The sequence below is a fragment of the Trachymyrmex cornetzi genome, unplaced genomic scaffold (genome assembly GCF_001594075.2).
Source record: "Trachymyrmex cornetzi isolate Tcor2-1 unplaced genomic scaffold, Tcor1.1 scaffold79, whole genome shotgun sequence".
Taxonomy (NCBI): Eukaryota; Metazoa; Arthropoda; class Insecta; order Hymenoptera; family Formicidae; genus Trachymyrmex; species Trachymyrmex cornetzi.
In genome coordinates, this window is record NW_017300124.1 from 207,768 (window position 1) to 234,323 (window position 26,556).

At 31.8% G+C, this 26,556-nt stretch overlaps 1 protein-coding gene across 1 annotated transcript in view; it reads left to right on the forward strand.

Annotated features, from left to right (window-relative positions):
• LOC108768359 (CUGBP Elav-like family member 2) overlaps positions 1 to 26,556 on the forward strand; it is a 219,853-nt gene that overhangs the window by 134,522 nt on the left and 58,775 nt on the right. The window contains exon 5 of the mRNA XM_018518759.1: positions 12,969 to 13,017. Coding sequence (XP_018374261.1) covers positions 12,969 to 13,017 — 49 coding nt within the window. The remainder of the gene's footprint in view (positions 1 to 12,968; positions 13,018 to 26,556) is intronic.

The following is a 26,556-nucleotide window of genomic DNA, read 5'->3' on the forward strand; positions in this document are numbered from 1 at the left end:
AAAAATCAAAATGCTAGTGATAAATAAAGAAAAAGAAAGAGACTGTATAAAATTGATGTACTTACTAACTGATAACACGAGCAAACAATAAATAATATAAACGACAAACAAATGCAGTATTTAATTGGAACTTTCTTTGATGTGCCTCGTAACAATCAGATCGAATTCGATGTGGCATGTATATCTCTCGAATTTTAGAAATTTCTATTCATTGTTCATTAATTACATTGATTGATAAAAAACTTTGGTCAAGTAACTCTAATCAGAATAGATGTTTGTTATAATTTTTGACGTGCTAAATCCAAATCATGAAAATCGTTTTACTATATCAGACTTTGAGAAAACTGAAGTTGAAATTCTCCAAAATTTTTTTGTCGCTTCACTAATCTAAATTTGACACTTCCTTTTGTTTAACTGTTATTTAACATTGTATCTAAAATCATTTATTTACAAAATAACTGATCAAGCAAGAAGATCCTGGTACAATCTCGAAATGACTCGTGCGTACACAAACTCACGTGTCGGAGGGAAAGAGGAAAATCATTTCTTGTGTTTAAACGTTCTCGCCGACACGTCCCTTCGCGCCGAATGATCATGTTTAGACCGCTGACGAAAACCGGACGATCATACAATGCTGGAGTAAATCTGTAACAAGTAAACAGACGTCAGTCACGCATAAATGATTACGCGTCGCTCGTGCGCAACGCGCGCACACACCCACGCGTATCAATCACCGCCTGGTTTACCGAATGCTGGCTTGCCAAGTAATTTAATCACTTTTAGTGCCCTATTGGTATTCTGGAAAATTCGGCCAGTTGACTGCAACGCGCGCCAATCGTTGAACGTTAAATTACATTGTAAGGTCATAATTATAATCGCACGTGAGAAGATTAGCTGTCAAAATGCGGAGAAAAAGAGCCAATTTTTAATTATTTATTTCAATCGATTCAGCAGTTGCGGCAAAATCATATTTGTGGCAAAATATTACGGTATATCTGGAATATCGGTCAATATAATTGTGTCAAAAAATTTTATTTTATGAATGATCCTCACCAAAAAGACCAATCTTTTAATACTTATAATTCTCAATCCCTAAACATTTTACCAATCATTAAGATTTGTGTTCATTTCAATTTTGTTGTAACTCAATAGTGCAAAATATATATAGAATGCTGGAGATACACTTACAATTGAGGGGATGGGCGGAATAAACGCCTAATTACAAAATCTTGATAATATAAAAATTAAAATAACTTGCTATATGAAAAAGCTATAATTACCGGAAAAAGGGCCTAAGTAGAATGTGCCTTTATTCCGCCGATCCCCTCAATTATAACACTACACAAAAATTAATTATAATTTTATTTAACTCGATTTACTGTAATTCAAGAGTGTGAGTTTCATGTTTCATCACGAATATGGAAGTACATTTTAAAATAAAAATTTTAATTCTTTTTAATCTCAGATTTTCACGAACATTTAGCAATTGTTATTAAAAAGGATGATTGATACTTCAAATAATAAAATTATTCACGTACTACACGAATAGGCCAGCCAATGTAAACGTAAGAGTTATTAAAAAGTTTTTCGCGCGCGTGCGACAAAACCGATAGGAAATCCGGAAAATCCGCCGCAACGGATTCGATTGCACGCGTCACTCGTTTCGCGTTAAATTATGGCTCGTAACTATTCTCTGCATTTTCTATGAAGAGTAGGGGCCATAATTTTTTTTATTTCTCTCACGGAAGACATAAAGCTTTTATTATACCTACAATTTTCTGGAACACTTCCCTTTGACTAGCTATGGGCACCAAGATTTACGCGATGTACGTCAGAATAGAGCTTTGTTTAAAGATTTGTGACTAGAGTTTGTACTAATTTTGTAGATGACTTGCTATGCAAAAAAAAACTACTGCATAGAAAAACTTTTAAAAAGTAAGTAAAAATAAAATTATTCTCGAAACGAATTCTGTTAAAAAAAATATCGATATTCAAACTGTTTTCTTTTTAGTCATGTTTGTTTTAGAAGAAAATAAATTGTGTATGGAACTCCTACATTTGAACTTTAATCGATAGTTTTATTACGTTTATTACATCGCACTTTATTTTAGACATATAAGTGGATTTAAATTCGTTCTGCCAAGTCTGAAGTAAGCGGATTTATTTTCGAATATATCATCCGCAGGTATCGTTTAATTTCCGTTCATTCAATACGAGAGAGAAAGAGTAAAGTCGCAAAAACCAAATGTGTACCGGATCGATCCGTCCGAATTTACGAACTGCTCGACAAAACGGGTGCATTCGCTAATTTTTCATGAAAAGACGTCAGACATCCCCAGCTTTCCGGACTGGCGACTCGACGAAAGCCGGCGACACGCGCGACGGAAATGAAGACGAGATCGTATACCGAGATAAGTCGTGAAAACTCTCAAAAACTCACGGTCACGCCAAATGTTGAAAGAGGTTTCCCTCCCTGAAGAAAACCGCGTAGCGGAAATTGAATGACGACGCGTCGTTTACAACTTGCGCCGGAAACCGTCGGTGTTCGTCCGGGGTCTCCGGTCGTGATAACGATGACGCCGCCGTCGTGTTGCGATAAAAATTTATGCATTCTCTGCGACTGGCGCTGAAATACGTCTGGGCGATGGCGGCACACAAAATGTGATAATATATCGTTTCCCGTATATGTATTGGTGTACTTGATCGCTCGTAAATAGTGCATCGGTCTTCAAAATCACCCAAGAAGTATATTTTTGTAGCTTCAAAACGATTTCGTAACTAATAATTATTAATGTAATGGAAATAAGAATTTGGTTCTCGAGAAGTATTAAAATAATACGATAACTTTTCGGCATCCAAATGATATTATTCCTTTTATGTAAATGTCAATATATTTATTAATTATTATCATTGACCAGTTAGCAATTAAATTTTAATCTTTATGCTTATAATTTAGTTAATGATAATATTTAATCAGACAATTTGATTGATTATTCAGTAGGTATTTAAATAACTGTTTATAAATAAAGTCTGACAAATGTTTAAATAAATCTCTGTTTTATAAATGCATATATTTATATTTTCCAATAAACGTGCTGCGTATGATTTATTGTGTATTTTGGCTGAAAATCGTTTTTGTTATTTGTTACAACAGGAAATTTATTTTGGGCTATATATAACGTGCGTGATGTTGCAAAGGGTTAAAAGACCACTTTTTGCAAATGCCTGAATTGATGATCTATAATCTATATTGATGTTTATCTACATCTCCTCGGCAGGTTACATTACCAAACAACCATTATTCATAAATTTGATAGGCACGTTTGCTCCTATCATAACATCTACCAACATTTCATTCTTTTTTATTCCAGTATGTCACGCCATTGGCCCTCTCGTATTTCATTCCTCCCTTCATTGAGAACGTTGGTTTTGTCCCTGTCGACCCGCATATCCTTGGTCCAAAAATAGTCTCTACTTGTTAATAAAGAATATTAATGTTCCGCCACATGCAGCATTCCAACACTTACAGTATAGAATCAATTTTCACTGTCCGTAAAATACTTGAGCTGATGTTATCATAATTGAGTATAAAACATGTTCATACATTTAATGATTATATCCGTTTTATATAGACAACATTTTCTATGTTTCATTTTTCTCCTTTTTACATCGATATAACGATAGCAGATAAATTTCAATATTTGTGAAACAACTATAAGGCTAATCGCAATTTTACTAATAGTGAAATATTTACAGAGTTATCATTCATACATTTGATGAAACGTGGAATTAAATTTTTCTTCGAGAGTCTTCAGTTATGTTCTCTCTTATTTATCATTTATTTTATTTCTTTTTAGTAATCGCAGTAAAATGTCAATTCGATTTTTTTACAATTTGCAAGATAATCTAATAATTGAGTCGGTTATTATAATATAATAATTATCATAAAATAATGATTACACGGAAAAAATGATTTTGCTATATAAAAATTTAAGTAGATACAGATCTAAAAACAATTTTGTTGGATTAATAAAATAATTGTGCAGAAAACTCAAGCATAATGAGAAATATTGCGAAAAGTTTTAACATTCTTGCAATCAGCTTGAGCCTTCTATATAATTATTTTGATTATCCAACAAAATTGAATCTATTAAATTAAATTTTTGGATTCTTTAGCAAAACCATTCTTTCCGTATGTTATTAAGTAACAATTGTTATTTCACTCGTTGATCTTGATTAATTTTGAAATTAACTTGACCAATTTTTTGTACAAAATCTCTAAATAAAAATTGAACTACAGGAATATAGAGAATCAAGGGAAACGCGATTGATGATAAATGACATTGATGAAACTGATCTTGAGAGACAGAATTACCAAACGCGCGTGGCTATAAATTTGATGAGCATGTTTGCTCCCGTCGCGCAAAATCGACCAGAAATTGATCCTTTCTCACTCCAGGTTGCCGCGCCACCGGCGCGGCGCTCTCGTATTTCATGTTTCCCTTCATTGAGAACATCGGTTTCGCCGTGTCGCGGCGCCCAACCCTTCTCGCCAAGCGTCGGTTCGCGCGGATGCACGTGGCGGCCGCATTTTTTTTCTCCCCGCCGCGTCGACTCGCGTCGCGTCGTCGCTAAAATCCATGCAGATTTTTCACGAGGTTCTCTTCGCTGTGCGCGCGTTCGCCAACCATCGGGAAAAAAAGCATCCCTCCGGCCAGCGCCACTCTTTCCCCCGCCGTCCTCTCGCCGTGGCCTTTTTTCATTCTATCGACGCTGCCCGACGTGGCGGTACGTGAAACGAATTTATAACTGGCGATACGACGGCCGAGCCCTTGAGTCGAATACGTCGATTTTAATACCCGCTACCTACGCCGCGCATCCCAGCCACCCCGCCTACACGCCCTTGTCACTTTCGGCAACCCCTCGAATGTCAAAGCGCACCCTGGCCGATCGGCTTTTACCGTGTGGATATTGAATTTATACCGCACAGTCGAGAGATCTGGTGGGAAATATGCGGGCAGGGATGAACAAAAGCGAATTTTTCTTGATCGAGAGTACTATCGCCATTGCCGATAGTATTCAAAGTTGACAATTTTGTATTTTGCAGCATGTATATGAGAGTTTTTCTGTGCGTTAGATAAAAAAAGTTCACAGTATGGGTTATAAATATTTCTTTGTGTTTTTATATTCCTGATAGTATGAGTGCGTGTGTGCTATCTATGTGCAAATATCTAAAGTCGCAAAAGGCAACAAACATGCATTCAAAATAAAAATATCAAACAAATAAAATATTTGATTTTGATAGAATTGAACTTTCTAAAAATATGCAGTGAATATGCATGACTTTTTACATAGGAAATTGTAAATGAAAAAAAATATTGTATATATATTCTTTTGAACTTGCAACTACAATGTTGTTTGCAAAATTTCTTGACCACCATATTAAATATACAATTAGAACATAAATATTTTCACATTTTTTTATAAAAAATTAAATTTTATAAACAAAAAGTGCTGGTGTGCTTATACAAAATTTTCGCAAGTAATAGATACACAATTTATTATTGTATATTGTTGAAATAAAAGTCGACTACTGCATATAGGATACAGATTGAAACTGTATAAATATAAAATATATGAAACCGCACTTGTGCGCATCGCATACTCCAGATTCAATAAAATATTCCTGCAAAGTAACAGTTTTCATGAAAACAAATGAATAATTTTAGAAAATAATATAACATTTTTAGTTTATTAAATTTAATCAAAAATGTAAAATAATGAAAGCTTTTGGAAAAACATATCGACTAACAGAAGATATTTATTTTTATAAATTCCGAGACTTGTTCTATATTTTTTAAGCATGACTATTTCTGTTTAAAATTTTATATATCCATACAAAACATTCAACCATCTCAAACATCTCAACAAATATGAATTCTTACATAAATATCATGAAAAATATCACCATTTTGATACGAACAAGCAAGCGGTGAAGATTAAAAGTTGCAAAAGTCGGAGTCAGCAAGTGGCGAAGTAGTCCGGACTACCACTTTTTGTAATTTTGTCGACGATTAAAGCATAGGAAGGAGATTGGAGTCAAGATGATGGTAGAATTTACGTGACTCAAGGTGAAGACAAGAGAGACTAAAGGAAAGAAAAGGACTAGTAGATCAGGTGAAAAGGGTTTTTTTTTTAAGTGTGACGCCACGGATGAGAGAGGATGGCGCAACTTTAAATCCAGTCGTCACACTATCCCCCATCCTTACACCAAGATTATAAAAATTACCCTTCGCCGACCTCACAATGGGGCCGAGATTAAAAGTCACGACGCTAAAGTCAGCAAGCGTCGCGATGCACGACACCGTTCCTGCAGGAAAGCGGAACTGCTACTTTCGTAGTCCGGACGCGGCTGAGCGAAGAAGGATAAAAGGAGCTTCGGCGTATCCTGGAAATGAGTGAGACGCAAGAATACGTAAGCAGAGGTGTAACTTTAAATCGAGTCTTCTCCCTTCGTCTTCCTTTCGAAACGGAAGAGATACACAGATAGTTGAAACCAAACAATTCTACTTTTTTTCAATATCTTAAAGAAATGTTGTTAATATATGTAAAGAAGTAGAATATATAATAAAAATGATGAATATACAAATGAATTATTAAAAAAATAGTAATGAAATGAAACAAAAAGACTTCCATGAAAAATGGAGTATATTGATAAATCAGAAGTTGGAAAAAATTACAAATCATTAATAAGATCTTATTAGTCAGAGAACTTTTAATATACAATATTATTTCCTTTATAAAAGTGCAAGAATTTTTGATTAAATATCATGATAATAAAAACTATAAATATACTCATATAACTTAATATGATAAATATTTCAAAATAATTATTATAAAAAAATGAAACGTTTCTGTAAAATAATATTACCTATAAAATAAATCAATTTATATTTATTTTTGCAATAAAAAAATATTTGATATTGATTAAATACGATAATTCAGTTTTATAAACAATTATGTACTACTTGTATAATATAGTATATGTATATTATAATTCATTGTGAGTATTTCAAGAGTTCTCTATTAATATGGTTGGATTAAAATTTAGCAAGATAAAAGATTGGCCTCTGGCTTATGATGTGGAAAAAGAATTTCTACGAAAGAAAACTTGCACTTCCTAAATGAGGATGAACGTTGGGAGAAATTCAGGAGTGTAACTCCAACTCGTGCTGGCGGCTCCTTCTTTTACACGAAAACTGTTGAACTTCATTTCTTGGGAAGACTCTAGATTAAAAATCGAGAATTGCAGTCCGTCAGAAGGAGATTGTACGTTCGGAAGACTGAAAGCCGATTATGCTTCACCTATTCCAGATATTTTATTATTCGAAGGATATCAACGTTTCGGGGAACATTTAGACCCGTGGGATTTCATTTAATTTTTTTTGCCGGATATTGCGGTATCGTTCCACGCTTTCCCAAATTTCTCACCAATATTCTCGGTGTTTCTCACCGAAATTCGCGCGTCTCGAATTACGGGGCCTCTATAAAAATCTCATCAAGCAGGCGAAGTTTATCCTCGCCTACGGATCAAACCATCCGTCGACTTTAAGCAGGATTGCTATGCACGAAATTACCGAATCGGCCGCAATATAAAGGTACGATGCGGAAGATACTAAACCCAAACGCGCCACGCGCTTAGCATAGATATGAATTTCAAGCTGGCTCTCACAGTGCGATACGAGAAATTCTTTCGCGTCCGGAGTATCGAGGAGATTCGCAAATAGAATATTCTGAACTCACTCGCAACAAGATAGCGCGCACCCTTGAACGGGATGCTTCGTCTTATTCTTGGACAGAATTCTTTTTACACTATATTTTTCACGATATCAGAAACTATTTTTTTTAATTCTTATAATTCATCTTGCGAATTTTCAGATTTATGTCAGCTTCAGATTAATCTCTATACTATTATTTTGTATTTTTTTAATGTTAAAGCTAATTGTTTCTAAATATGAGCTTTGTGAATTTCGGCCATTATAAGCATCAGACTAAAATATTCACAAAGGTTCAAAGATGGTTTGCATATGATAGTTACACAACTGGTTTTCGGTATTACGAGCGTTCCGCACGTTGATTTAAGAGGCCGGCTAGCAGGCATTTCTCCAAGCAACATAGTCGAGCGATCCAATGCTCTATTTATGAGCGTGTAATATAGTCTTGATCCGTTGGATTATTTAATTTATATTGCTAGCTATGCTGAGGATTAATGAAAAATTATTATTATGACACGTCTTGAAATCATATACAAGCAAAATATATTCGTTATCTGGCTGTTATTTTCTAAAAGTAAAAAATCAGATCTGTGATGTACGTTAATACTTAATATTCTGAAAGAACTTTTGAGGAGAGAAAATTCTGTATATATATATATATATATATAAAAGGTGTTATAAAATTTGGAATATATTAATTATATATATAGAGTTTAAAATATTTTAATAAATTATCAATTAATTAGTGTGAAACATTCAGAGGACATCTTAAAAATGCACAATTCCAAAAACCACACAATTCGAACTAACAATGAGAAAGTTATTGTTAAAAGTGTGTCATAGTTCTCCAGAAATTAAGTTAGTAAAATTATCTTAAATCATTAAGACTGCTTATTGAAAATATTTAACTTTCATAAGTTAATGTACATTTTTTAAATCAAATGTCATTCCGACGTCAACTATCAAAAATTGAAAATTTAAGCTTTTTCAATAAGATAATATACTTAAAACATTGAAGCTATTGCATAGTATTGTACTCTGTTATGTCTCGTATCGGTATACGAGCTTACTACTCTATATAGCGAATCTGGTGCCTCCAGATTGCATCATCGTTGTGGTATATGGGTCGTTAGTCGATGCGCATAATCTTCGATCGCAATCGTGGGTGGTGGGCCGATTATACCTGGCTTGGCATATCGATCCCACTAGTCGATACGGATATCGAATTCGAATCTTGGGGTGATCCTTCCCGACACAGACGGCTGCGAGATAGAACCGGAGGCACAATTGCAAGCAACCCAGTTTCGGGAATGAATGGCAAATGAGCGCAGGAGTTCTCAGCGAACATCGTGCTCTGCGGGAAGTCTTAACCCGTGCACTACTAAAAACGATCGTAATTGCTCAACGGATTACATCAAATGTAAGGAATTATGAAAATGACTATCTACGGAATTAGACTGTCTATGAATGTGATTATCTGTGGAAAGGCTCGTATAATTCACAATCTTTATAATAATAAAGATATATGAGACATATCTTTATTATTATAAAGATATATGAGATATATCTTTATTATTATAAAGATTGTGAATTAGGGAAAAAGGATATACATATAAATGTTTAGTAGAATTAAATAGAACTAGATAGAACTAGATAGATTAATATACATAGATCTAGCTAGAACAAAACAATTGCTCATGAAATTGAAAATTTACAGTATTAATTTATAAATGTGAATGTCAGAAAGATCGAAAACTAAAAATTTGATGATTTAAGCTTGATACAGACGTTCCATAGAAATCCAAAAGTTTGTACTACGGACAATAATAAGATTTTAAGATCGATATGAAATTAAATACTAAGTATAAGCATATTCAAGCTTGTAACGGTCAAAGTTAGATCTTCTCAATGTCTAAATAATTCACAGTGAATTATCTACATCCTATATATGTACATGCATATATACCATACTTTTGTAGTTATTCTGCACTATGGGATCAAAATCTTAGGAAATTCGAGAATATATAATAAAATATTTATAATGTGAGAATATTAACATCATTTTATATGTATTGAATTATTAGATAAAAATTATAATTAAAAATTTATTATAGAGAAGAGTGAAAGCTTTCACAATAAACGTTTGTGCAATTGAGAGTTTACAAAATAAAAAGTATGAAAAATCAAGAATTGTAAATGGGTTATAAATAAATTGTGTAATGAACAAAGAGAGAAATAACATTTTATTAAAATGAAACTTCCTTTTAGGCTAATTTATTAATTCATATGTATGTTATGTTTGAACAATCAAATGTTAACATTTTTACAAATATTTCTGGTAAATATATCTTTTTATCGATTATCTTTATTTATAGTATCTTTCGTCATTCTAAAACGGTATGATGATATGGTTGCTCGTCTTTAATAGATTAGCAACGGCGTGTTGATCGAGTATACTCTTACTTGTTCCGTTTCTCGCAATGCCGTGAGTCATTCATTACGACTGGCGGCACATCGAGGATCTCTTGAATGTTTCCATCGAGCTTTCTCATCGTCGTTAGAACTTTGTGACGGCGTTAAATTTAACGAGTCCAATAATTAAATTAAAAATAAGGACTTCGAAAGTGGCTGAGATCGGAACTCTTTGTTCATCGCTCTCGTTGAAGTATAAATTGCTCGATCGATATAATTCAAATGTCGTAAAAATTGATGGCTTATTTTTCTGGCATGTAATAACCATCATAATAAATGGGAATGTTAGACTAGCTGCCATTTTCATCGAAAGAGAGGTTCTATCACAATATACCTATAAATGATGTCCCTTTCTGTTTCCCTTTCGTAATTCTTTTTTCTCTTTCTTTCTTTTACATGCAGTTATTTTGTTATGGCGCAATAATGCATCATCTTGGCTGGAAGAGCTTAACTTTATGATACAGCTATTGCATTTTTATTTGCAAAGAATAATCATCTCACTAATTTTTTATGAGTCTTTATAAGACAGGTAGCTGCAGCTATTAAACGATATACATATATTCAGAAATTCATATAATAAAGAATATTACATTAAAAAATTTTAATCTTTTAAGAAGTATATTTATAGTAAAGCAATACATAGCGATTAAATATTATCGATAATTACTCTATGGATGCAATGTTTGCAGAACAAAGCATCATAAACGATATAGAGGTCTATTGACTATTGTACTCAGCTATTATATTCGCGTATCTTCGCTACTAAAAATAAAAAGATTTAATTGACCGCACTTTTTATTCGAAGATTTTGACAATATTGAAATAATATGAGTATTTTAAACGTACACAGAAAAATATATGAGAGCCTACACACGATATTCTATCACGATAACATTCATTTACTCGAAAATCGTTTAGTCGTATGTACTCTATTTCAATCGCATAATTGCCAAAACATTCACTTGTAATGAATTTTATCCCGCAGCAAAATCCGCACAATTAAATTTGACATAAATCGATTTTAATACAACGAACAATAAATAATCATACGTATATCGCACTACTACGCACTGATGCTTCTCAATTCTTATCTGTTTATGAAGATCTAGTGTATTTGTCGCGAGCACATAGCCAGTCATCAATTCATTGCGCAGAAAATCTCATTGCATACGTTCCAACGAATATGCCGAAATGATTTCCATATTCACACAAGCGATTGGTCATACGATGAATCTACTTTTCCAAACACGATTTCCATGCATTTCACTCATAAATATCGTTTACCCCAAAAAATATCTGTTTCGATGACCTCTCAATATATCATTGTAACGGACACTGCTATCGTAATATCTGCCATTACAGGAAAGTACAATATATTAGAATTTTAATGATTTTTTTTTAATCATTAAATGTTCTCTAATTTTTTAAATTCTTATATCAAATTCTTTGACAATTAAATGTTAACTTATATTAATATTCATTGAACATTGGTTTTATTTAAAAAACAGATAAATATTTAATCGCTAATGCAGCATTAAAAAAAATAAAAAAATTTATTTAACAAGTTCCTCTAACCCTTTAAAATACCGCCAAATTATTTAAATTTAATGCTTAACATTTAATTTTTAATTATATTTTTTTAAATTATAATAATAATAGAGTATCTAATCCTAATTTCTTTCCCTAACTTATTTATCTTTAAATATTAAATAACTCTTTAATTATATTTAAATCTTTACATATTTCACTATATAAAAAAATTTTTTATTAAAATAATTTTATTTAATTTTTTTAACTTTTTTAATATCAATTATTAATTAATTAAATTTACTTATAACACATAGTTTAACCACTGGCACTATAATTTATTATTATTTTTATATAAATTACTAAATTTAACTTATTAAATTTAATTATTATAAATATTAATTATTCAAATTATATATTATTTAAATTGTTATTTTTAAAATATTAATGGAATGTATTTTATGATAATTTCATATAAGATGAATCAAAGATGTTTTTTTTTTAATTAAAGAATTATATTTTGCAATTACTTTATTTGAATGTTTACTATAATAAATAAAATAACAGACCAAAATGGTTTTCTTCTCTCTTATTTGTATTTAAATAATTTAGAATGTATGTGTTCAAAATGTATATTAAATCTTGTATTTAAAATAGTAATCCAAAAAATTAACAGAAAAATAACTGAAAGGTAACGATTCGTTACTTTTTAAGTAACTGTAGTAACTATAACGTAATACTTTTCAGAATAACGTATAAGGATAATTAATTACTTTTACAAAGTAACTTTCTCAATCCTGCCGGAAACAGCGCGTTGCATCGACACACATACGTATTTGAGCCGATGATATGACGTTTTATAAAACATTCCAACAATTTCCAGCGTTATATCGCGTTCGATTTTCAGTCTCGTGTACGAAATAGGAAAGAATCCTTAGAATAAGACCAAGCAAATTGCATTCGCACTCGTCTCAATGTAACTACAACGAGAGCAAACCGCAAACCGCGGAAAACGACTTCTCATCGTTGCATTTTTCAAAAAGCGCGCGAAATGAACTTTACACTCGAACTAGCACTCTAACGCCGACGATATCGGCAGTCTTATCAATAATAAATTTCACTTTTATTACGTATGCCCGGATGCTTTCAAGGTACGGGAGTGCAAAACTATATCGTTGTTTCTTTTATTTTCAGATGCGCCATCCGATCCAAATGAAGCCGGCCGACAGCGAGAATCGGAATGGTGAGTTAAAAGTTTAATTATTTTTTTGAAACGCGCCAAGATTGCTAATTAAATTTTTAATATTGCGACACATTCAGAACGTATTATAAGTAATGGCATTGAATTAATTTTCAAGGAAACCAAAGTATTGTTACTTCATGAGAAAAAAATTTGCACTTTTATTGTATATACTTACTCAGCAAAGGTTGAGATAGTAACAATCTGTTTTATCCATCGATTTATTTAAAGAAAAATACGTGATAATACACTATAGCAACAAAAGCATGTAATTTTAATGGGAAATCAAAAGACGTGGTAACATGTTACGTCAAATATATTTTTTACAAATCCGATCCGTTTCATTAGAAACAAACTCCGAACTTTTTTCGTACGTATTGAAGTCTAGTTTTAGGGAGAGGTAAATTTTTAACATCAAATATAATTTTCGAGCATCTTGTTTGATCGCTCGATCGCTTCGAAATTCTGGCACGATTAAGGATGGAATTTCGAGCAACGTGGCATGACGGTATAACCGAAAGAGAAGACAACAATAACGGTTGCGAAGATAAAGTTAACTCTCTTCGTTCGGCGGAGAATGCAGCTCAAAGCACGTTCATTAGATACTAATTAATTGGCTGAATTGAGGGGCTTGTCGAGATTGCGTAGTCAAAGAAGACATAAGCGAGCTATGAAGTGGTAGGATGATAAGGTAGGCCAAGAGAATTGTGAGAATGGGCAGAGGTGAACAAATTTTGCCGACAACATACAATTACCAAGAATCGATTTGCAAGCGAATTCTTATGTGGCATATTCTTCTCTTTTTTATCTACTTGATTTTTTAAATTCTCGATTTTTTCATTGACAAATTTATTTGGACAATTGTTTCCATAAATGTTTTCATAAATCACAGACATTGTAAAGATACCAGATATTAAAAAATTTTGAATATTACAATTCCCTAACTCTTAAGGAAGTAGAAAGTACAATAAAAAAAATAGAAGGGCTTGAGGGAATAGGCGCTTTGTTCAGAATAATACCAGATATTAGTCTAAGTATTATTCTAAATACGTAGATAATATTTAAATGTCCCATTCAGAAAAATCATTTATACAAGAATGATATATAAGAGTGCTAGATACAGCTAGAGCTACAAGAATAAAACTATCTAAAGGTTAATTAATACTAATTCTTCTTTGATATTATGCTGTGAAGTCCGCGTATTTTATAAATTCAAAATATAAATTCTATTTGCTATATACATTTTAGTAATAAATATATATGTACTATGAATTAATGAAATGTTAAACAAATCATAATTTAATGCTTGTTTTTAACAACTTATCAAAACTTATTCAAGAGCTTATCAAAAGTGAAAAATGTGATTGAAAAAGTAGGAGAAAGATAATCATCCCTCGTGATGCATGAATTAGATATTCATGTAGCAGATTTTACTTTGAGTTTTCTTCCATCGATCGAAAAAGTGCCATGTAAAAATTCGAGAACGTCGAAAAGCGCAGCGGATAGTACTGCGAAAACCAACAGGAGAGCCAACGAACGTGGCAAAACGCGCGATTTTTTTACGGATAACTGCACCGCGTTAGCAATAAAAATTCGACTAGCGGCTGGACGGGGGTGTAACGTAAAGCGTACATAAAACCGGCCACGTCGGTGGGACGACGCAAAACGAATGCTAATGAAATATTAACGACACCCGTCACGTGCTGCGCTGGGCTGGACCGCTCGGTCCCTCTCTTTCCTCTCCCTTTTTCTCTGTTTCTTGTCTTTCTCTCTCGCATGATCGTTCACTCTCTCATTCCATGCTTTACCCTTTACGCTCCTTTTCCCCTTTTTTACTCATCCCGTTTGTCTTCCTCTTTTTTTTTTTATTTTGCATAAGAACTCCTCCCCCCACGAAGGATGTTCACGCGCGGTCGTTTTTTACATCGAAGCGCAACACCGTTTCAGGCGTAGCCTGTGTGCAAATGACATGCCAAATTGTAATCACGCCAAGATTCAAGCGGCTTTACACCTTGCGTTTAGCGTTAACCGAAACCTGATTCTGACACTTTGTTTGTTACGGTCGAGCTTGCGCAGTTGCATGAACAAGATCCTGGATCAAGTAACCACGTTACATGGACCGACGCTCGATCTTGTTTACTAGCAGTTACGCGTTAAACAGAAGTTACTTCATTGGTTAACCATTCAATCGTGACGGCTTCGCAGTTGAACTCGCTTTAATTTTTCAATCGAATTAGCAAAGATAATTCTGAGTGATGAAAACGTAACCATAGGAAAGAAATCCAATTGGGGTCATATAATTAAAAAGAAAATCTACACTTTACGAACAATTTCTAAAATTCCTTAAAACAATTAAATATGTTTCCTCATAATAACGTATAAGAGAAGTATTAGAATACATAACATAATAGCAAATGGAGCATTATTAGAATACAATAAAGTGCAATAACAACAAATAAAATAATAACACGAATGAAGAAAGAATAAATTGTAGCAAAAAACAATGGATCCTATCCAATGGTGTAATAGACTTTTTCCTTTTTCTTCCCGATGTAATTCTTATTAAAATGATATATTTTCTAACAAAATTAAAATTTATAACAGTATCATTCAAAGAAAAGTAGAGAAAAGAGATTTGTAAATTCGAAATAATAAAAAAGAAATATTGAGGACTGTAGGAAATATATATTACTAATCTATGTATAACTTTTATCATTGTTATGATTAGATAATATAATACAAATTTAATATATAATATAATATAAATTTATTACATTTAATTTAAAAAAAGCTTTCTATCCCTACTACATTCATATTTTCCTTGAAAATCTGTAAATTACGAAATACAAAAAGAAATAATATTATTATCTCTATTATGTTGAGAAAAAAAATATAATAAATGCAGAGATTAAAATTTATTAAAAGATGTAATCATAAAAAAAAATGTATAATATGTATACACTTGAATGCGACGCTTAAAAATACAATGTAAAGACAGAATTAAAAAATTCATTGTAACATATTACAAGAATAGCCAACGGAATTACCGTTCATGCGTTTTAAATGAAATTTAAAATATTTATACAAATCTTAAATATCTATCAGAATGATTGTAAAAAAGACATAAAATAATTCTATAGAATAGGACATAATAGGTATTAGATCATATAAAATCTAGTTATCTTAGTTATGATAGTTATTTGATTTATCTGAATTATTGTTGATTTACTGAATTACTAATAAGTAGCACAATTTCGTTTTATGACATCAGCAAAGCGAATGGAACTGGGGTACAAGTGCATAACATCCGTTATATATAAAAATGAATAGACACGACGTGGTGTAACCGAAACTGAGATCAGGCTATTCGTAACCACGCGCACGTGCAATACGGAAAAGGATTTTTCTATATAGGATGCGGGACGTGCGCGGTGATGGCGGGCGACATGAATAGTACGTTGTAGCTACATGCAAATCCTGGTAAAACGGGAAAATAGTAAACAAGAGGAGAACGTTTTCTGGTATCAGAGTATTATAGTTGTCTTGTCGTTAGGTGAATCTCATGAACACCGCAACTGACATAAGCCGAAGTCAGATAAAGCAACTCGCAAGTTCGCGTACAAAACGCGAGATTTATCGTGAAAGCGCAAAACTTATTTTCTTGAAGACGTGGCACATTGACACTTTTATATAACTAAATTGTTTTATTATGAATTATTTGAAACATTGTTCATGAATTTCCGATATTTATCAGCATAAATTTATGAAATTATAAACTTCCAGTGGGGAAGAATGATATTAAATAGCAACTATAGTTGTAGAATATTATTTATCATGTTTCGTGCCGCAAGAGTCACTGATGACCCATGCTGGACTTTTAGGCTGTTTGATATTTTGGCTAATAATAAAAAGAAACATATTTATAAAATAATTTTTAATATTACACAAGTGGACAGAGATAGGCTTTCTTTTTTATAATAATAATTTTTATAATTTTTTTAACCATTATGAGATAAGTATATGTTATTTAACTTATGTTTTTTTAATGTAACAAACATAAGCAAAATAATAGTGGATTATCGGAGACCTGCGCGAAGTGATCAAATCATTAAAAATTGACTCGATACGGATCATGTTAATGACATTAGACAAATTTTTAATAATTTTTAATATGAGAAAAGAAATCAACTGTTTTTAACGTATATTGAGACATTAAATTTGAGTCTGCCATCAAAAAAATTCCATCAAGTCAAATTTTAAGATACAATCATAAATTTTGAGATGTATGTTTTCCAAATAATTTGGGTCAACCAGTGATGAACGAGACGAACGTTTCCACAAGGATGAAATTTTCTTCTGTTCGATCAATGCCAACTTCTTAAAAGAAATTCTATAAGATTTTCAAGATAATGTAAGCGAAACTCATTTCTACTTACCAATTCGTATTATTTTATGCTAACATCGTATTGCTAACCTCGCAATTGAGAAAATTACTGAACGGAGGACGAACATAATATCTTGTCCTATAATTATTCTTGTCAATGACGTAGCGGTGGGTGAACCATTTTAGCGGTATTTCCGATGGGATGCACACCGATCAACGGGCCTCTGTCACAACGTCAAGTGCGACAGCTCAACGAAAAGAAGAACGAAGAGAGTGAAAGCTTTATTTATATCCGTGACATTCTGTTTATTTTGGCTAACAGACTAGGCTCGCTCCGGGCTCTAGCTAGTAACGGTTCTAGCTGATTCCTTCCTTACGGGTCCCATTTCATCCCGGCATTGTTTCAGTCATTGGTTACATAATATCTTAACAAACATGAGCCTCGAAAATAAATTGGTTGTCGATTTTTTCATGGAAAACAATTAATAACCGTGCGCTAATAATCGCACATTAACACTCTACACACACGCATCTGTCTGCAATTTAATCTTTAAACTTTTCAGCCTATTCCTCTAGCTTGAACCTGATACCGTGGATACAACGTGTTCTATCTTCATTCTGCTATCTAACTTTACGAGTTATTAATTTGAATTTTTGAAACAATATGAAAATAATTATGATGATTTTGATACGTTCACAAAAATTGTTCGAATATAATTTATTGTCGTTTATTTTATTGTAGAATTTTTAAAGTCTGTAACATTTTGTTCTTATATGTTTTGTTTCAAATTTAAAGATTTTTCAAGAAAGGAGAAACAGTTTAATTTTAAACAAATTTAAATTTTCTTATTAAGACTTTAGTATGACAATCAATAAGCTTATATCCTATTTTTTTATTTTCCTATCATTTTGATTGATTTTCTATATTATTCTTTCACGCGATGAATAATTTGATTATTTTTTGAACCAGGTATAATTCTAGTAAAAGGTTCTAGCTTTTTCATTGACGAGATGAGAGATGGATATAATGGTTGGATATATATTCTCGAATTTTATGCAATTGTCTAATTGGAAATCTTTTTGATATTATTTATTATATCGTTTTGTGCGACCTCAATGCATTCGTCAGTAATTCTATCTCTGTAATTATCCTAATGTAGATACATTTCATAATTCAGCCAGCAAACTTTTACATTAAAGTCGAAATTGTCTGTAATGCGAGCGAAGATTGCCAGTTTCAAAGATTCATTGAGAAAATGATAGCTTCGTAAATTATAGTTTGTCTTAGTGTTACATTGTGGTAATGAAATTTATGTCATTCTCATGCATTCAACTCACTGTTTTTGCGCACGTTTATTAAACATGACGAAATTTCACGTACATTATCTTTTACACACGCAAACTGAATTGTTCGTTAGACAGAGTGAATCATAAGTAAGTTTTAAAATTTTGTGGTCATGTTCCGGAATAAAAAGGAAGAACAAAATGTTCGTATGAATATTAAGTTGCATATGGTTTGTTATCAAAATAATAGATGCAAATGCAGTAGTATCGAATAATGATCCTATTAAAAAATTTCAGGTGTGCATCTTTTTGTTTTGACAAGAGATTCCCAAAATATCATCCATTACTTTTCACATACGAGAAGTACGTATGATTGGCGCATTCAGTTGTGCCTCTTTATGTTCATTATTTCGATAAGTATTTACAACCTAATATTCATAGAAATATTTACTCTTCCTTTTTATTCTGAAACATGTTCACGAAATTTTATAATATTCATATCACTCATTCTCTAAAATCGTATATTGTAGAAAATATATTGTGATTATAAACAAATATATTGTTATTATATTGATTGATTTTCCAATAATTATCACTAATCATCACGTAATTTTTTTTCTTGTTTTTTTCTTGAAATGTATTCTTAAGCACTGTTCATAATTGATTGTAACATGGACGAAATTAGAAAAAAAATTTTACAATTAATCGATAGCAAATTCTTTAATAATTACACGCTTTCAATTAACCAACTTTTATCTTGGCAAACTATTACGTTCGATTGTACCAATCAAGAAGAAATAATTTAAGAACTGCTGATTCTGTGAAGTAACTAGCGATGTTCGAGTTGAAACGTGTTTCAAGGAACGTTTCTGCAATCGCGGAAAATAACAACGTGAAGTGGAGGCAAAGAAAGCGGTTAGTCTTGCACCGCAACCATCGGTGATAAGCTTTATCTTATCGGACAGAAGCTCAGTGAGTCAGCGATAGCTGATTCGTAAGCAAGACACGTACCTGCCGTAATCGTACTTCGTCTTTCACCTCAGTCGAATACCTTATCTATTGTTTATTGCATCCACGCAAAAACCCCGTATGGCACGGCGTTTTGCATTTGCAGCGATGGCGGTTCTCGATGCTGGAATCGTATTAGCATGCGAAATAGACGACGCGCTCGCAGAATTTTCGCTTCGTCGCTGCATTCTCAAGCACCGATACTTTTCTTAATTTCTCGAAATACTTTACAGGATTATGCAAATTTTATTATCCTTCTATGTAAATTATGTAAATTAATACGCATTGATTATTTATTGATATAATGTAGAATGTTTCCGAAAAGTTATAAATGTTATAATAATACACTGCTATTAATTAGCCGTATTTTTTGTCCTTATTTATTAATTTATTGCTATTTAGTAAATTAATTTATACAATTACTTTTATATTAAAATACAAATATATTATTGTTTTGAATAATAACGGAAATTGTATTCTACATTTAAAGTTAGTTAAAGAACAGTTAATGAAAGTAATAATAGCGGAATACTTTTTTTAATACTGCACGATGAAACAAACTAATAATTTTCTTCGTCTCTCTTCAGCAATTCTTTTACATTATTTTATAAGACTATTAATAACAATACTCTTTCAACTACGCTTAAAACAACACTTTTATTAGTACCCCGGATTATAGAAAAATACACCAAACAAAAATTATTTCTTCACGATCGAGAATGTTGTAGGTTTATTATACTATTAAGAACAATTATAAAGATTGCCGAGCAGAAAATTTCATGAACAAACGCAAAAGACTCTTTGTTGACATCAAGAGTATTTTCAAAAATATTCTTAGCATCAATATTACATACAGAAGCAAACCACATTTCGGTCATTGAATGATAACAGCCCTCTCTCTAGAGTCAGAACTTTTTGCTGGTTTATCTTTCCTCAACGAAAAGTCAATGAAGCGTGCACAGGCTTGAGAATCATATTGGCACGTGCTATATTACGCCGCCAGAGAGAGAAGAGAGAGGAGAGAGAGAGAGAAAGAGAGAGAGAGAGAGAGAGACGCGAGTAATATTTTTAAGCCTTTCGAGATAACGTCTTCAAAGAAGTGCTCAACGAACAGATTCTCTCGAGCGCAAGCGGCTGTTTCTAAGCATACGTTCTCGAACGTGTTCCTGCGCTTACTACCACAGCCGATAAACATCCGGCGAATCGACGCTTCTACTTGCAAAAGAGCGGTTGTTGTAACATGCATTAAAGGAGAGAACCGGATGGAACTTATAACATACTTTGTCCTCGTTTGTCATTGAAAGTTCTCGCGATATCAATTTCAAACACAAACAACAATACTTTTTATAGTCTCTTTAATACAAGATATTGATTATATTTTTTCTTTCTCTTTTTTATAACATATTTAAAATAAGTATTTTGTACATTTACTAAAGAATATATTTCGTTGAGAACATAAAGAACAAAGATCAAAATAATCTAGCTTTTAAAAAAAGAGGAAGAAAAGATACACATGATACACACAAATGTACTACTTCGAAATTTTAATATTATTCATTACAATAAAATTGAATTATTTGATTATAGTCATATATTATATTGAATATAATTTAGTATTGGGCTAATAATCTAAACTTAGATTGCCATAATAATAATTATTATATGTTAATGTTAATGTTTTATTAAATGCAAAATATATGACGGAAACTTAATATCAACAGGGTAATATAATATTTCGTATTTAAGTATCTAGCGGACTTATATTAAATATTCGTATAAATGAACACATAAATGTATGAAGCAGCTCATATTAATATCAAACGATATATATAATATTTTACATTTAAGTATGTGATAAACTATAAATATTCATAAAAATTTAACAAAGTCTTGTTTCAAATATGCTGTTTTTATGAATAATTCTCGACATATGTGTCTTGAGAATATTGTAATAAAACTGGTCCATGAATACGATACATTTTGTTAAATTTTTATTTTATTAAAAGTTTAATATGGAGACGACTCTTTAACATATTTGTTTACATATGACCTGTTTAATTTTTTTTTCTCTCTAAAGTGCATCAAATCTATATATATGTAAATTATTTAGAAAAAATACAATAAGATCTCTTTTGCTATTTTTAAACAGGAGAAAATCCTATTTTCGTTGTATTATGTATTTCCCTTTCAAAAGAAATTATCTATTTATCATATAAAATTATCATAAATATAATATCTACTTAATATAAAAATTATATTACTCTCGATAAAAAAAAATAATTATTATTAATTATTTTTCTTTAGTCTAGAATTGTTATCGATAAATTTAAATGCAATTAATGATAATTTTTAAAATATATGTACTTTTAATATATTAAAAAAAGATGCTTTGATTTTATACATTATTAATATGTAAGGCAAAGCGGATATATCATCTTCTAGTATTTCTTTTGTGCTGAGCATTGTTTCAATTTTTATGAAAAATATAAAGCTTTTATTCAATTCGACATATGAAAATTAAATTACTTTATAATGAGAACGAATGAATTACTGTCTGTAATTACTCGTACAGTGAAATGAAGCTGCTTTATAATTCTCATTCTTTAGATCTGCGTACACGTGTTCATAAACTGTTACAGAACGGTATGGTTACAATTAGTATGGTATAGCTAAAAATCTCTATGGTGAAACATTTTCTCATTGTTCGGCTGTTGCTTTTCGAGGTCTTTCGGATAGTTTTACCAGTTACCTCAATCGCTTTGAAGTTTCTAAACGCTTCGGTAGAGCAGTACGCACAGCGGCCACTGATCTGGCGCTAACGAGACTGTATTTGGACTCCTGAATATGCATATTGAGCGTACCAAGTGCTGGAAAGTAGATCACGAGGATCACCGAGTAAATAGAATCCACTTTAGCTTGAATCGCGACTTTGAATCGAAGTTTATGTATACGGTGTCGCGTACTTATTTTGCGAGATTAACAGGCATGTATCTAAAAGTTAAATATTTTGAATGTGTTCTCAAACGCAATTAAATGTGGAAAATTTAATTCTGATGTAATTGAATTTTGATGTAACCTCAACCGTTCTGAAACATCTCACAAGAGTCACCTGCGCTTTACATTAAGTGGATTTGCAACCTCGTCAATTAATAAGAATATGTTAAAATATATTTTCGAATTATAAAATATATCTTTAAAATCGTATATTACTCTTACTTTATCATTATTTTTTTCTTGCTAAATAATATATTAGAATAATATATCAGAAAAATCTTATAATAAAGAAGATAATTTTATACTTTTTAGTATATTTTAACATGTTTCTTTTATATTAAGAAAACGAATGCTTTGTTCTTACATATTATAATATCAATATCTAAAAAAACGAACGTACACATAGAGATGGAAAATGCTGAATTTTTAAAAATGTTGGACTTTGAATTCATCTTAATGTCAAAAATTATGATAAATGTTGGCTTTCTACACTTACGAAATGTAATTCAATTCCAAATTTATTCAAAAATCTACAGTCGCACGATAGAAAACATTTGGCACGTTTAGGCTATCCTCGTATATAATATTCAAATGTTCAACGTTAAATGTTTAAGTGCCAAAAATTTAATGAAAACTGTAATGATAAATTTAGCAGGTCATGTCTTTTGAGATAATACGCAGCAATGCATTTGACGATGCGTGTGCACATCGGGCACCACATTGAATCCGTATAACAGGTAATCCGACCAAGCGATTAAAAGCGACGGTTGTATGCAGTGGCGTGACCTATTGCGGATCGACAATGCGTGTCCACGCATTTATGATTCGGATATGCGTTTGGCATTCGTTCCGCGCGTACAGAGAAATATTTTGGCGTTGCCATAACGTCGCGTGGATCGCCGTAATGACTCGACGCGCCAATAGAAACCTGCGTAAAAATGGAGAGCGGAATTCCGAACACAAATATCGCCACTGCTGATAAAAACAGACCGGTTTATCACGCGACAACGATTTTTTTTTGTGGTATTTCTGATCGTTCGAGCATAGATTATTTTTGTTACGTTCGTACATCGAATGGTGTACTGCAACGACTAGGATGTCAACCCTGTCACTGGTTTATATCCCGGAGTAAACATTTTAACGAATGTGAAACATGTCAAAAATATTTTCGGAATATCTCTCAAAAGATACCTTATCGTAAATATTAAATACGTCCCTTTACGTATTTTTTATTACATGTATACAGAATGTAAAGGATGAACTTATATCATGATTTTATTTGATCATAGTTATTGAATTATTGCGAACTCTCCACGTATTTGAAAAGATTCATCTCTTGACACTGATGATTAAGTTTTCCCACCAATTTGATGGGGTGTGTCTGTTGCATGCGACATGTATTCGCAGAAGGAATATGTGCGTGTTAGCTTTTGCAAGCTGTGTAAGAAAAACAGATGCCTCGGGAATAGGGAGAAGCTTAGCAAGTCGACTGGAACCAGGCCAATCACTTATATATGCCGTGTCTACTAACACCTACTCTCAATGCTCGTGTTATATTACAGTCTGCGCGTTTAACGCTTGCTGCATAATAAAATCGTCTCTCATCGGGACACTAAATATCACTAACCACGAGATCCATGTACATCATCCAGCGAATGACAAACGTGCTCTTTATGCATTGCTAATAAATTACGCCATGTTCTGAAAGTTTCGAAAGGTAAACTAAACTATCTGCACACACACGCGCACACACACACACACACACACACACACACACACACACACACACATACACGAAATTAATTCATAAAAAAAATAAAGAATATATACAAAAACTTCAAGAACAAGGGCGAATGAGAGTGTTCTTGAAGTTTTTGTGTTCAATTTTGGAGAGTCCGAAAGAAGATTACATTATCAATTAAAAGAATATATATATTTTATATAAATTAAAAACGAAATAAAGCTATAAAAAATTAGATTTTGAACCGTTAAAAAGACAAGCCTGTGTGTTAATTGTTTACATATTAATATATTAAACAATATTTATTTTGTTATTAGTTTCTAACAAAAAATAAAAAGAAATATTATATGTTACATCCTGTTTTAGTCAGAGAAAAGCTTTCAATTGTTATAAATTATATATATTTTGCACATGTAAAATCCATTTCACATAATAATCTTCCTACAATAAATACATACAAACCAGCTTTATTTCTCATAATCGTTCGCAATCCTCTTCTGACTAAAGAGTATTAACTGATTTTATTTATTATACTTGACGGATATATATTCTCTCGACAATGATTGACCATTTAAACAGTGGATATTGACTGTGCATAATATTAACGGCATATTCATTTTGGAATCATTATTCATTTTGACAAAGCTGGCATTTAATGTGCTGCAAAAATATTTGGCTGTAGAAATATAGAATCGCAAAAATAATCAATATAAATCTCATGGAATAAATAATACTCTTGATGAAATCCTGTGATGCTACTTACAAAATTCGTATACGTCATATAATATATGTAAGAGTTTTAGGATTAATAATTTTAATATTATTCACATATATATATAAAAGCTCAATTAGCTACTATTCTTGCTAACACGAACAATATATTAGCAATATTAAAAAATAAATTGAAACAATTTTTTGTTCTATTTGTCACATTTGCAAAGCATATAAAATTGTAAGCTTTTATATCTTTAAAATTTTATATTTTGTGCATTTATTCCATATTGATATGATATAAAACAGAGAAAACATAAAGACTAACAATAATGAAAATAGAATATATTAAAAAAATTTTTTTTTCATTTGTGTCAGTTTTAATAAAAATAATATTATATTCTTACAACCATGTAATAGAGTAAATTCTGACTATCAAGTAGCATTGTTATGCATTTTTTACTTTGATAATGAAAAGTATTTTAACGTACACTCTATTTTTTTAAATGAATTTTTTAAGATTTTCTTAAAATCTTTGGATTTTTAGGCATATGTAACCTTTGAGATCTGTCAATTTTTTCATCTCGTAACTTCTTTTAATCTTTAAATGTTTGAAATTTATAATAGAAAAATTTAATGTAAATATTGTTATTTACATTCGATTCTTTTTAATCAATGAAAAAATTTCTAATTTTTAATTATTTATTTATTAGAATTTATATATGTCTCTTTCAAAATATTGAGAAATTTTAATTTTTAAATATTACTACTAGTTTACAATTTTCAAAATTTATAAACAAAATTCTTTGGATATCTTTTTCGAGGTTTTTATGTTCCAATTTCATTAAGTCTCTACACTAACATAAAAAAGCTCGTGATTTTTGTCTAGTCTAGAGAAACATGACGTAATCTATTCTTTAGAACAGCTATTCCAATGCTTCCCTTGAGCTTCCTTTAACGACCTTTCGAAGACCGACGACGACATGAAACTTGCCCGAAGCCGTAATCTTCCTTTATCGAACAACCATAAATCCGGGCATGAAATGACGATTTCGATTCCGGGATTTCGTTAACCGGTGAGAATGCTGGAGATGGAGGCTTAATGAAGCAGGTGTTGCCAGGAGGAAATAGCGACGCGAATAACATGGTAGGAATCCCGGTAACCCAACACTCGTCTACGTCTCTGTTTATCGCGGCTCAACGACTGTGAAACGTTGCCAAGTACAAAGCGTAGAAGGAACTGCATTCGTTACCGTGACGCGTGCTCCCGCGTAAGGCTGTGGTTACGGATTACATCACCGTCTTTCGTCTTCTTTGATCTAGTAGGGAATTCCGAAACACATATCACGAAGATCTATACGAAAACGAACACATCCGTTTGATAGGCATCAGAAATCGGAAAGATATTAGCTGCGTTCAG